This window comes from Perna viridis, chromosome 11 (assembly GCF_037379345.1).
Source record: "Perna viridis isolate PV_CMFRI_1.1 ecotype Kerala chromosome 11, ASM3737934v1, whole genome shotgun sequence".
Lineage (NCBI taxonomy): Eukaryota > Metazoa > Mollusca > Bivalvia > Mytilida > Mytilidae > Perna > Perna viridis.
In genome coordinates, this window is record NC_142455.1 from 24,622,384 (window position 1) to 24,634,791 (window position 12,408).

The 12,408-nt window shown below is 33.6% G+C and overlaps 1 protein-coding gene across 4 annotated transcripts; it reads right to left on the minus strand.

The window, feature by feature from the left end:
• Positions 1-1,504: 1,504 nt before the first annotated feature.
• LOC148603479 (uncharacterized) lies at positions 1,505-10,778 on the minus strand. Of its 4 annotated transcripts, none has more exons than XR_015916643.1 (4): positions 10,636-10,718; positions 10,173-10,340; positions 3,185-3,609; positions 1,505-2,356 (listed from the first exon to the last, which is right to left on the minus strand). XR_015916643.1 is itself a non-coding variant. In XM_088553001.1 (4 exons), the coding sequence occupies exons 3-4, from the start codon at positions 5,918-5,920 to the stop codon at positions 3,188-3,190; spliced, it is 465 nt and encodes a 154-aa protein (XP_088409127.1). In that variant the 5' UTR covers positions 5,921-5,927; positions 10,173-10,340; positions 10,636-10,711; the 3' UTR covers positions 3,186-3,187. The 4 variants fall into 4 exon arrangements, 2 of the variants coding, with proteins under 2 accessions (XP_088409127.1, XP_088409126.1); XM_088553001.1 differs by lacking the exon at positions 1,505-2,356 and adding an exon at positions 5,878-5,927 and having other exon boundaries at positions 3,186-3,609; positions 10,636-10,711; XR_015916642.1 differs by lacking the exon at positions 10,173-10,340 and having other exon boundaries at positions 1,512-2,356; positions 10,636-10,778.
• Positions 10,779-12,408: the final 1,630 nt, after the last annotated feature.

A 12,408-nucleotide genomic window follows, 5' to 3' on the forward strand; every position in this document is an offset into this window, starting at 1 on the left:
CCCGACTTAAAAACATTATACATCGTTGTTTTTCTAAAAAAAGATGGTACACCTAGATACAAATATAAAGTTCTTGGTAGAGATTCCTCATACTTTGTAAGAAATAATTCCAAATCATCTTCCAAATATACAGAGGAAGATGTTTACAAAATGCTGGAATTTTTAATCGACAACATGTAATGGGAACGAATTGTGCTCCTTTACATGCTGACCTACTCCTTCACTTTTATGAGGCTGACTTTATAGCTGACCTGATCAGAAAGAAAGAATATCGTTTGGTTAGATCCTCCATCAATCTCAGTTTCCGCTATATAGATGACGTATTATCTTTAAACAATCCTAATTCCGAGGATTTCATACATCGCATCTACCCAAAAGAACTTGAGATAAAGGATACTACAGACACTGTGAAGTCAGCCTCATATCTTGACCTACACTTACGATGGTAAAGGAAAACTTTTGACCAAACTTTACGACAAACGTGATGATTTTTCATACAGAATTATCAACTTTCCTTTCATATGTGGCAACATCCCTTCAGCACCTGCGTATGGAGTTTTCATATCACAACTTAAACGTTATGGCAGAACTTGCCGAAACTACGCAGACTTAACTCTAACAAATAGGCTTCTGATACAGGGTTATGTTGCTACAAGATTGAAGTCATCACTACAGAAGTTTTATGGTCGTTATCATGAACTCGTGGATCGTTACTGTGTATCCATCTGCACCATGCAAACTGATTTATAACGGGCCATAGTTTTCCTTTCCTCGTTTGTCTACCCTGGACTTGACTTTTTATGAGCAACTCGGCGGGTTTTTCTAGAAAAACAGAGGACGCTTACCCTACCGGTGCACCTGGTCCATTCTCCCAGTTTTTAGTGGAGTCCGAGTTTGCTTTTGTTACTTTGTATGCATGATTTTAGTTACTTTATGTTCTTTGTTGTGTATATCTGTTTTCCATGTCTGGTCTTTGTCCCTGGATTACATTCTTTTGATTACCGCTATAACCTTGGTTCCCTTGATTACTCTCTCTACATTTCACAAAAAGGGGTCCATGCAAAACTTATAAAATTATTTAATTCAGAAAGTTACAGTGACCAATTTCCGTAGAAATAAAAACAAAATATGATTCTCTGCCACAAACTGGCTCCGTTGTGCAGATTTGATGTGCACTTTTTCCACAGCAACATAACACCAGTACAATAAATCTGTGAAGAACTATTTTTGCGTACGTTCTAAAAGCTCATTGGTTGAATTAGTGGTATGCAACCTACAGTCATTATCATCACTCCTTACCAATCCGTGAAACTTTTTCTAATTTGCATAAAGAGGTCGGGTTTAAACAGTGATTTTGACAGATGTTTAAATGTTTTAAAGTAGAGAAATAGCCATCTTCAGGTTGATTGCAAAAAAAAAAAATTATCGCAAAAATGTCTGGAAATTGAGAGTGGAAGAAATAGGAAAAACAGAATCTTCATTCAGGTGTTGGATGATTTTTTATATACTATAATGGTTTTCAGAATATACGACTTTATCTGCTGCACTCCATTCTGAAAAGACAAAACTGCTAACACTTGTGGAAGATATTTTATATTTTCTCTTTTTATGTACAAGTAGAAGAACCCAGCAAGTTTCATAGATGTGGAATAAAAGGAATCATTTGTTATAATGATATAAATACTTTATTAGACAGATTCGAGAACAAAGATTTACAAATAAGTAGAAAAATGAAACAAGATACACATTTTGTCTTTGAAAAAAAACCAAATATTTACTATACTTTTGAATATAATATTGAAAAATTAAAACCATAACTTTATCAAAATAAAAACGTTTCCATATAATGAGGATTTTATTGATTAATAATCTTACATTATGATAGAATCAGTAAAATCATTATCACAATTACTATTATACAACAATTTTACATCACATGACATGCCTTGCACTTTAACAGACAATGTCTTCTTCAAAATATTACACAAATAACTAACTAGAGGTTCTAGAAAGACTGAATCGCTCACCTGGTCAAAAATGTCTCATATGCCTTCTAAAGCAACAACTCATATTTTTTTTCATGGATAAAAAAAAAAAAACTCAACGGACATTTTGTGCAGAATACTCTAAGAAACAACCACACAAAGTTCGGTTCTAATTGGTCTAGTACTTTCAGAGGAGAATTAAGATTTATGGACAGTTGCCCACGGACGACGACGACAACGACGGACGCTCGGTGATGGAAACAGCTCGCATGGCCTTTTGTGCCAGATGAGTTTATGAAGGCTGATGTTCGATCCGACTTAGATTACTACGTCAAAATATCTATTCCAGTTCACAAGTTTCTACAACTATCCTGAAAAACAAATGTTCATATGATTTTGCTTCACAGTTAAAAAGAATTCAATAGATTAATCGTTTTTCTTGATTTGGATTCAAAATACGTTTGGTATCTGGTGCCGATCCTACGTAACACAGTTTCAGCAAGTATATCAATCTCAGTAACAAATCTGGTCTACATCATGCAAAGGGTCCTTTAATTTTTGTCGTTTGTCTTTTTGTTGTCTTTTTATTGGCTACAACAAATGTACGCTAATGAATATTTAAAAACCGTTATACTGTAGCTCTGCATCCAAAATCATTTATTGTGATGACCTTTGGCAAATACATTGTAAAAAGTACAATACACATATTGCTATTGCATGTCGTACATGGATTTTAGGGGATTTCCGTATCTTACAAAAGATAATGATCAGTTTTGACTTTTTTAGTAAAAACTAAAAAGCACATTCAATGATTACATGTACTTTAATTCTTACGATTTCTTGCATAATTCCATTTGGAGTCGACGATATTTTTGTAAACATTGTTCAATATGTTCCGTTGAATTCAGATACGAGAAACTATGAAGCCATTCATTTTTTTAAGAAAGTAAACCAAAACAAAACGTTATGTTTTACGTACCAGTTGCCAATGATACATAAACGCTAAAATAAGGCAACAAGTGTTAAAAATTGTATGTATTTTTTCTATGGTCAAACATTCACTTGGGAGACCTACAAAGTAGCATGACAAAGCAAACAGCGGGTAGTAAGAGATAAAACGAATGTCTGCCACTGCGTAGAGCTTGTGCTCATACATGCAATGGGGAGACCTACAAAATGCGTTGATATATAAAACTAACCTTCTATATCTGAAATATCCAATAAGCTGAATCAGAACTCATGACCTTAATTTTGTCTATCGAATGTATAATAGTACCAGAAATATAGGTTAAGAATGCGTTGTTACCGGTAGAACCTCCCTTTCCTGCTTCAACGGTATAATCTTCCCAGGCTATCCAAAAATCTTGGAAGGAATTGCAGTCATAAATAGGTGTGACATGATGACATGATTTAATGCCATTTTGACCGAAGTAAAGCGTAGTCTTCATACCACTGTTTTCTCCTATACCTAATCTACATATCAACGAATCTGTTATTCCGTAGAAGCCAACAACTGTTGTCGCACATGTCTTTAGTTCGAAAGAAATAAACCGCCTTTTCAATGATTTTTGCAAGGACGGTACTGGTTTTATTATGCCAGTTTGAGATGTAATGTTAACAAAGTCTGAAATATAACCCAAAAATACATTAAGGTTACATAAAAAGATAATGGAAATGATTAAATCCAAAGCACATATTATGTCAATTTTATCATTATTCACTATACAGTAGTATACATGGTAAAATATTGAGAGTAAAAGAGACATTTGTTGACATTTGTTGTGATGTCTGTCAGTTCATTCAAATCAAAGAACAAAATATATACAAACACAAGAAAAACACAATCAATGGTATGTTTTTTAAATATTTTTTCTGTATAAAGAAAACATACACATAGATGACAACAAAAAGGTCCCGGGTGGTGAATTACTTAGTACTTATAGTTAATGTTTAATAAATTCTAAGATGGGCTTTGTTGTTAGATAATGATGTTCTACAATGATTTCTTTATACAAGGGTGGTTTATTATCTTTTGTTATTCATTTGTTTTGATATGTAATTCAATTTGATTCTAGAAAAAGAAGAAAACAATTTTCATAGTCATTTAACAGCCCTTTTTACTTTTTATCAACTAAGTCCAATGATTACCCTGCGAAACTGTTCAATGATTATTAAACTTCTGACGTCGACTTCACAAAAAGTGGTAAGTATAAAGTTGATTGCATGTAATGACGTCACGTCAAAAATAGCATTATGACGTCATAATTTACGATCAATTTCACACTTACGACCTTTTGTGGCGCGTAAAATAAGTTTACCACGGTTACTTTAGAAATTCATAGCGAATGAATCATTTTGATGTAAAACAAAACGAATCAGATACCATTTGATTGTTCTCGCCGATAACTCTGTTTAAAGAACTGCGCAGTCTTCGTTTCTTATGTTCTTTAGACAACAGAAGATTCAAGTTAGTGAATTTAAAAAAGGTCATTTTTTTGTACACAAACTATGTTTATAAGTACATTTTCTTGTAAATCATGAAATATTTTCTCGTAAATTTGCAAAATATTAGTCTTACTCTGCTATTCTGTGGGTTAGTCCCATTTATTTTCAATATATGGTAATAACTATTAAAGACACGAAAATACTACTGTAGCGATTTTTTTTCTATCACACAATACAAATTTAAGCCGTGAAAATTTTACCACTAAAATATCCGTCAGTATATCTGCGAATGTAAACAGGTATAAAATGTATAGTACAGGCTTTGTCAGCACTACCGTAATGTATATGCAGAACATTCACCAACACATATTTTGGACAGTGTTAGAATTTTAACAAGGAGGTGTTGCAATACTGACTGAGTCTGCTAAGAAAAATACCACAAAAATGTCTATATGTTTTGGATATTTGTGTTATAATAATAACAGTATAATCACGTGTTACTTTATGAAATCACGCTATGTCACTCCATGTACTACAAGCAACAGGGTGAAATAGACACAATGTTCCTCAAAAATACCTTTTTTGACAGACTTGGTGAATACTATATGACTGTTATAACTTGGAGTCAATGGATTGCGTCCAGAGTCCAGTCTACATTTGCCATTTTGTGTAGAAAATATTCCACTTAGACAATTAAGATCATTACTACATAACCGTGTGCAACCTAACAGAGATCTTTCAAATACTGTTGTAAGTGTTGTCTCAGAAACAGCAAATGTTTTTCCAATTTCTACTAAGAAATTGTTTTCTTCTAAATTTACAGCAAAAATATTATGAAGAAGTAAAAAATGTACAAAAATGGTCCAAATGAAATGCATTATAAGATTTTTTTTGCAGAAATACAAATGGCGTTATAACATCCAAAAACTAAAAACTGTAATATATAAACAATAAAAACCAACTAAATATATTCTAGCTCAATAAGACGCGCGGCGAAACCAGATTTCAATTTATTTTTATTTTTTTTTAACTTCAAAAGAGAATGTTTATTTTGCATCTTAATAAAATTGGAAATATCTAACACGATTTAATGATAAATGAGTGTTAAACTAAATGAAAAAATATCGCTTCATATGTTGCTTAATTCTATCCGGGATAATTATATCAAACTTGACTTAAATATAAACTTTATTAAATTTTGGTTCATCGAATCGCTTCAAAGTTTATGAAACAATTAGAATACCAGAACAATATCAAAATATAGTCCGGAACATTGTTCTGTTATTGTATAAATACAATTGGCTTTATTTGAACGTTTAAAAAACATCTGATATAGTAGTTTTGAATTATATTGTGTATTATGTGACAGCTTTAAGGTTTAAATGGGCTTTGATTTACTCAAATTAACATAAAAAAAAACACTTATAACAAACTTTTTTATTCTTACTTCTTAACTGAAACTTTTCCTCCTTTTTGGCGATGCCCAACATCTTCAGCCTATGGAGAGTAATCAAGGGAACCAAGGTTATAGCGGTAATCAAAAGAATGCAATCCAGGAACAAAGACCAGACATGGAAACAGACATACACAACAAAGAACATAAAGTAATTAAATTATACATAAAAAGGAACAAAAGTAAATGAGCAACTCGGATTCCACTAAAAACTGGGAGCATGGACCAGGTGCACCGGTTGGGTAAGCGTCCTCTGCTTTTCTAGAAAAACCCGCCGAGTCGCTCATAAAAAGTCAAGGCTTTGGTAGACAAACGAGGGAAGGATAACTATGACCCGTTGAATAAATCAGTTCTCATGGTGCTGATGGATACACCATAACGAACCACGAGTTCATGATAACGACCATAAAACTTCTGTAGTGATGACTTCTTGTAGCAACATAACCTTGTTCCAGAAGCATATTTGTTAGAGTTCTAACGCGATACAAAACGTCTGCGTAGTTTCGGCAAGCTCTGGCATAACGTTTGAGTTGTGATATGAACACTCAATACGCAGGAGCCGAAGGGATGTTGCCACTGATGAAAGGAAAGTTGACAATTCTGAATGAAAAGTCATCACGTTTGTCGTAAAGTTTGGTCAATAGTTTTCCTTTACCATCGCTTTCTAAGTGTAGGTCAAGATATGAGGCTGAGAATATATTTCACTGAGCTATTTTGTCATGTATGTAATTTAATTGTACACGGAATTTCTCTGCTGTCAAATAAGCTTCTATAAAATAATGCAATGACTTTTTTCAATCTGTAATGTTAACTTTACTTTCATCTGTGGCAACATCCCTTCAGTACCTGCGTGTGCCAGAGCTTGCCTTAACTACGCAAACTTTTTGTACTGCTGTAGATTTACCCCACCGGTGCACCTGTTCCGTGTCCCCAGTTTTTAGTGCAGTCCTTGTTGTTCATTTAATTTCTTTGATTTGTATGCATCATTTTGGTTATTTTATGGTCTTTGTTGTATGTGTGTCTGTTTTCTCTGTCTGTTCTATGTTCCTGGATTACATTCTTTTACTTTCTGCTAGAATCTTGGTTCCCTCGATTTCTCTTTGTTAGTTCATGTCCCTCCGATTTGTAATTATGAGTGTTGGTAATTGAGTTATTCCCATTATTTATGAAGTTTTATGTCACACAACGGGTGATTGTCACTGAAAGTACAGCCGTCGAAGGTGTGAAAAACGCAGTTTTGTATTCTTGAACTACCTTAACCTACATTTTCGTGAAACTATACCTAAACACATAAACGTTTTGTTTGCAAGTCAAACAGTTTGGACAAGTAACTGTCGGAGAATAAAAGAAAAGGCAAGATATATCTTCAGAAGCCAAACAAGTTTTTTTCCGTATTTTTAAACATTAGTATATGATACATTTGTGATGAAAAAGGATGTTTCTTCAATTTTCCGTCTTGGATGTCTCGGAAAATTAACTCCAACTATAATCCACTTCCTGTCGAGCTCTTTGCTTTAAATTCGTCGGACAAGATAATTTGAGGCGTTTGTTTGACGCAAGCAACAAGCTTCAAGTCGAGCGAATTAAACAATACAAACCCATTTGCATTATATACTAGTCAACAACAAAAAACGATGCAACATTTTAATTAGTAACAACATTCTACTGTTTTGTAGAAAACAATGCTTCAATATATATTCTTAACGTTATGAATGACACAGTAACAAAAAAAGGATAAGACAGTTTCTGAACCAAATACGAGCTGGTCATAATATTAATCTAGATATTCATTTTGAATAATGAAATAGGAAAATTATTGCACTTTTCAAAATCTGACGATGACCATTAGGTATTTCTCGGGTCCTACTTTCCGCGTACTCTTGTATAAAATTAAGAAGGATGTTTTCCTGGGTCGTGAAGTAATCACGTCTTAAGGTGTCTTAGTCATCATTTGGCCAGTTTGCGTCATACATTTTCACCTGTCCAAATAAGGGTATTATTTCCATATAAACATATGAACGGGCGATGAACATAATATGGACGATAAAATGAACATGATATGATGATAAAATGAAAAAATCGGATGGACCACAAAGATAATAAGGTCGACAAATTTTGATTGCCACTGAAAAAAGGGAGAGGGGGTAGGGTTGGGCAATTTAGCCAATTCCGGCCGAGCCCAAAGGTTCCTACTTCTACCGCAGCGGGGTTCTCTTATGTACGAGGAACGTGGCTTCTTTCCTAACACGTTGTACCACTATGTTTTGAGATCAGAGCGTGTTCCAGGTGTGTTTTTCATTTTTTTAAGATGCCAATCTTTTGTTAATGTTGCCGTAGGCAAAACTTTGACACCAGTGAATTCAAATCCTTAATTGATTCAAGGTGAAATCGGTGAACCGGACGGAAATGGAACATTCAAGATTTTTATAGTACCTGTTTCGGAACAATTTTGTTAAATGGATTAACGATTAACAGATGCTTTTTGGATTTATTCATAGACATACAACGATTAACAGATGCTTTTTGGTTTTGTTCATAGACATACATGTTAACCGTTAAAGATGCTGTCAATTGAAGAAACATTAATTATTTATAAATTTAACTTTGTATCGTTTCTTTTGTTGAATAGTGTATTTGGATCAATAAAATCATCACAGTAACCAATTTGCTAAAAAAATTATTACAAGGCATGTCATATAACATTACTCAAATACTCGATTCATATACTTTATCTGTAAGAGTAATCAAGGGAACCAAGGTTATAGCGGTAATCAAAAAAATGTAATCCAGGGACAAAGACCAGACATGGAAAACAGACATACACAACAAAGAACATAAAGTAATTAAAATCATACATACAAAATAACAAAAGTAAATGAGCAACTCGGACTCCACTAAAAACTGGGAGCATGGACCAGGTGCACCTGCAGGGTAAGCGTTCTCTGCTTTTCTAGAAACACCCGCCGAGTTGCTCATAAAAAGTCAAGTACGGGGTAGACAAACGAGGACTCGGAACCGCGAAGGAACGCGGGATATGGTGAACTGCGATGGTTGCAAGTGAATGTTGACTTCCAATAAAAACGCAGAAAGCGTTGTTCACTTTGCGGACGTGAGAACGCTGAAGTGCAGTTATAATCACGCTGAACTACGATGGTTAGAAGTGATTGACTACGGTGCGGGTTTTGTTTAATTTTGTTTATTGTTTTTATTGTTTATCATGTTTTAATACCAACAGCAACACGGAATTGTGTGGGCCACTACGAGAAAGTGCGATTGTATTACGCAGAGATGCGTTTATAATCAAGCCGAACTGCGATGGTTAGGAGTGATTATTTACCGTGCAGGGTTTTTTTTACATCTTTTTATTGTATTGATTTTTATTATATATTTTATGGTACCTCGATGAAATTCGATGTTGCCATTCGCTGTCGTGTGATGGTAATTGATAAGACAAAATCAACACTTATTATATATACGATATACATGAATTCATTTTAGCTATCTGACTTTATTGGCGTTGTGTCTTTAATTATGAATTGAACGTGCTCTTATCCTTTCGCTGATTGTGCTATTGTATAATTTGTAATAATAAAATTTATAAGAAGGATTTTTTTTCAAACGTACAGAAATTTCATGTAAAAAATATGCACTGCATGTACCCTTATATAACTTTTATTTCCAAACATTAGTCGATTTCAGTATGTATTGGTGTAAATGCTCAGTGACGTATTTTTGGAGGACAGAATTAACGGAAATATTGACCCGTGAAAGTAACTTTTAAAGATATTCACAGATATTGAATGATAAGTTATTTATATACATGCACTCCATGGTCTCAAACTGTATTCACCAAAAATCCTTAACAGTAACTAGTGACAATACAAAGTTATATTTAAAAACAAATGCTTTGATTACGTACACAGGCAAATGTGCCACACATGAAAATCATATGGTTTGCATCATATGATCATCATATAAATCGAGCACCATATGATCATCATATAAATCGAGCACCATATGATAATCATATGATTCGGTTAACATATGATAATCGAATGGTAATCATATGATAAATATATGTTTTTCATAAACATATGATTATCATATGTTTTCAAGCCAAAATTAACATATGAGAACCATACGATAATCATATAACTATCATATTTTAAATACCATATGATTATCATATGAATCGAACACCATAAGATTATTATATGTGGCACATTTTTCTGTGTATAACGTGTTATTTCATTAAATCAGTGAGTTCAACATAAGTCTCTCTACATTACCAGCTCTAAAGTGAACCATTAACTGTTTCCTCAATCCCGTTTCTGACACACTTCAAGAATACCATATGACTTTGAAGCAGTGGGTTGCAACCAAGGTCTAGATTACATTCGCCACTTTGTGTCGAAAATAGTCCAGATCGACAATTAACTTCAGTACTACATATCATTCTGCAAACCAGCAGAGATCGTTCAATACCATTTTAATGAATGTTTTGTTTTTTTTTTTTTTTTGTTGTTTTTTTGTTTTTTTGTTTTTTTTTTTGTTTTTTTTTGTTTTGTTTTTTTTGTCTTTGCACTTAGATGCTGTTTCCTTCTAAATAACAACAGAAATAATATAAATTCTGGAAAATAAAGGAAAATTGTCAAAGGAAGCAATTACGCGGTTTTTTGTCGAAGATGTTGTAACATGCGAAAGACTGTAATATTCAAATAATAAGCACTAACTAAATATATACTAGCTCACCATGGCAACCGGCCGACACAGATTTCAATTTATGTCCATTTTAACTTCAAACAGAACGTGATTATTTTACATCTGTCTGAAATTAGAATTATCTAACACGATTTCATGATAAATGAGTGTTATGTAATATCTAGATAAATGACGCTTAATTCCACGTAGAATCATAATAGTAAACTTGACTTTGATGTCAGACGTTATTAAATTATGGACCCTGCAGTACCTATATAGTTTATAAAACAAACAGAATACTGGTACATTTATTTCGGAACATTTTCCTGTCACTGGCAATATAATTAAAAACCTATATATACCATTGCAATTTAGAAAACACCTTGGAATTTTTAACAAAGAACTACTAACATTAGTTTAAAATTTTATCGTGCATTTTGCGAAAGCTCTGAGCTTTATAAGGGCTTTTATTTGCCCAAATATGGTGTTAAATTGAACCTTCCGCAATGTTTTAAAAACATACACTAATAACAAATATTATGACTTTGACTTGTAAACCCCTGCATACTTTTTAACAAGACGACGTATTCAGTATATGGCTTAGGTTCCACTATATAAATAAGTCACTGCAGATAACTTTATGACAATTTGTGGAAATAAAGCTATATTGAGACACTTAAACAAGCAAATCCAAAAACAAACCAAATCCACAGAAAAGGATATATATATTGGATTCTGAAAAATTCGAAAGATCTTTTGGAGACAATCAGTTCTCAATATAATAGCTGTAAACCTATGATTTTTCACACTGTATACTTCTATTCCCCATACTCAGTTAAAATCCCGACTTAAGAACATTATACATCGTTGTTTTTCCAAAAAAGATGGTACACCTAGATACAAATATATAGTTCTTGGTAGAGATTCCTCATACTTTGTAAGAATAATTCCAAATCATCTTCCAAATATACAGAGGAAGATGTTTACAAAATGCTGAAATTTTTTATCGACAACATATTTATCCAGTGTGGTGGACGTTTTTTCAACAAACGGTCGGCATTCCAATGGGAACAAATTGTGCTCTGTTACATGCTGACCTATTACTTAACTCTTATGAGGCTGACTTTATAGCTGACCTGATCAGAAAGAAAGAGTATCGTTTGGCTAGATCCTCCTTCATTCTCAGCTTCCGCTATATAGATGACGTATTATCTTTGAACAATCCTAATTTCGGGAATTTGATACATCGCATCTACCCAAAAGAACTTGAGATAAAGGATACTACAGACACTGTGAAGTCAGCCTTACATCTTGACCTACACTTAGAAATCGATGGTAAAGGAAAACTATTAACCAAACTTTACGACAAACGTGATGACTTTTCATTCAGAATTGTCAACTTTCCTTTCATCTGTGGCAACATCTCTTCGGTTCCTGCGTATGGAGTGTTCATATCACAACTCATACGTTATGCCAGAACTTGCCGAAACTACGCAGACTTTTTTTATTGCGCTAGAACTCTAACAAATATGCTTCTGGAGCAGGGTTATGTTGCTACAAGATTGAAGTCATCACTCCAGAAGTTTTATGGTCGTCACCATGAACTCGTGGATTATTATGGTGTATCCATCAGCATCATGAAAACTGATTTATTCAACGGGTCATAGTTTTCATTTCCTCGTTTGTCTACCCCGGACATGACTTTTTATGAACAATTCGGCGGATGTTTCTAGAAAAGCAGAGGACGCTTACCCTACCGGTGCACCTGGTCCATGCTCCTAGTTTTTAGTGGAGTCCGGGTTGCTTATTTGCTTTTGTTACATT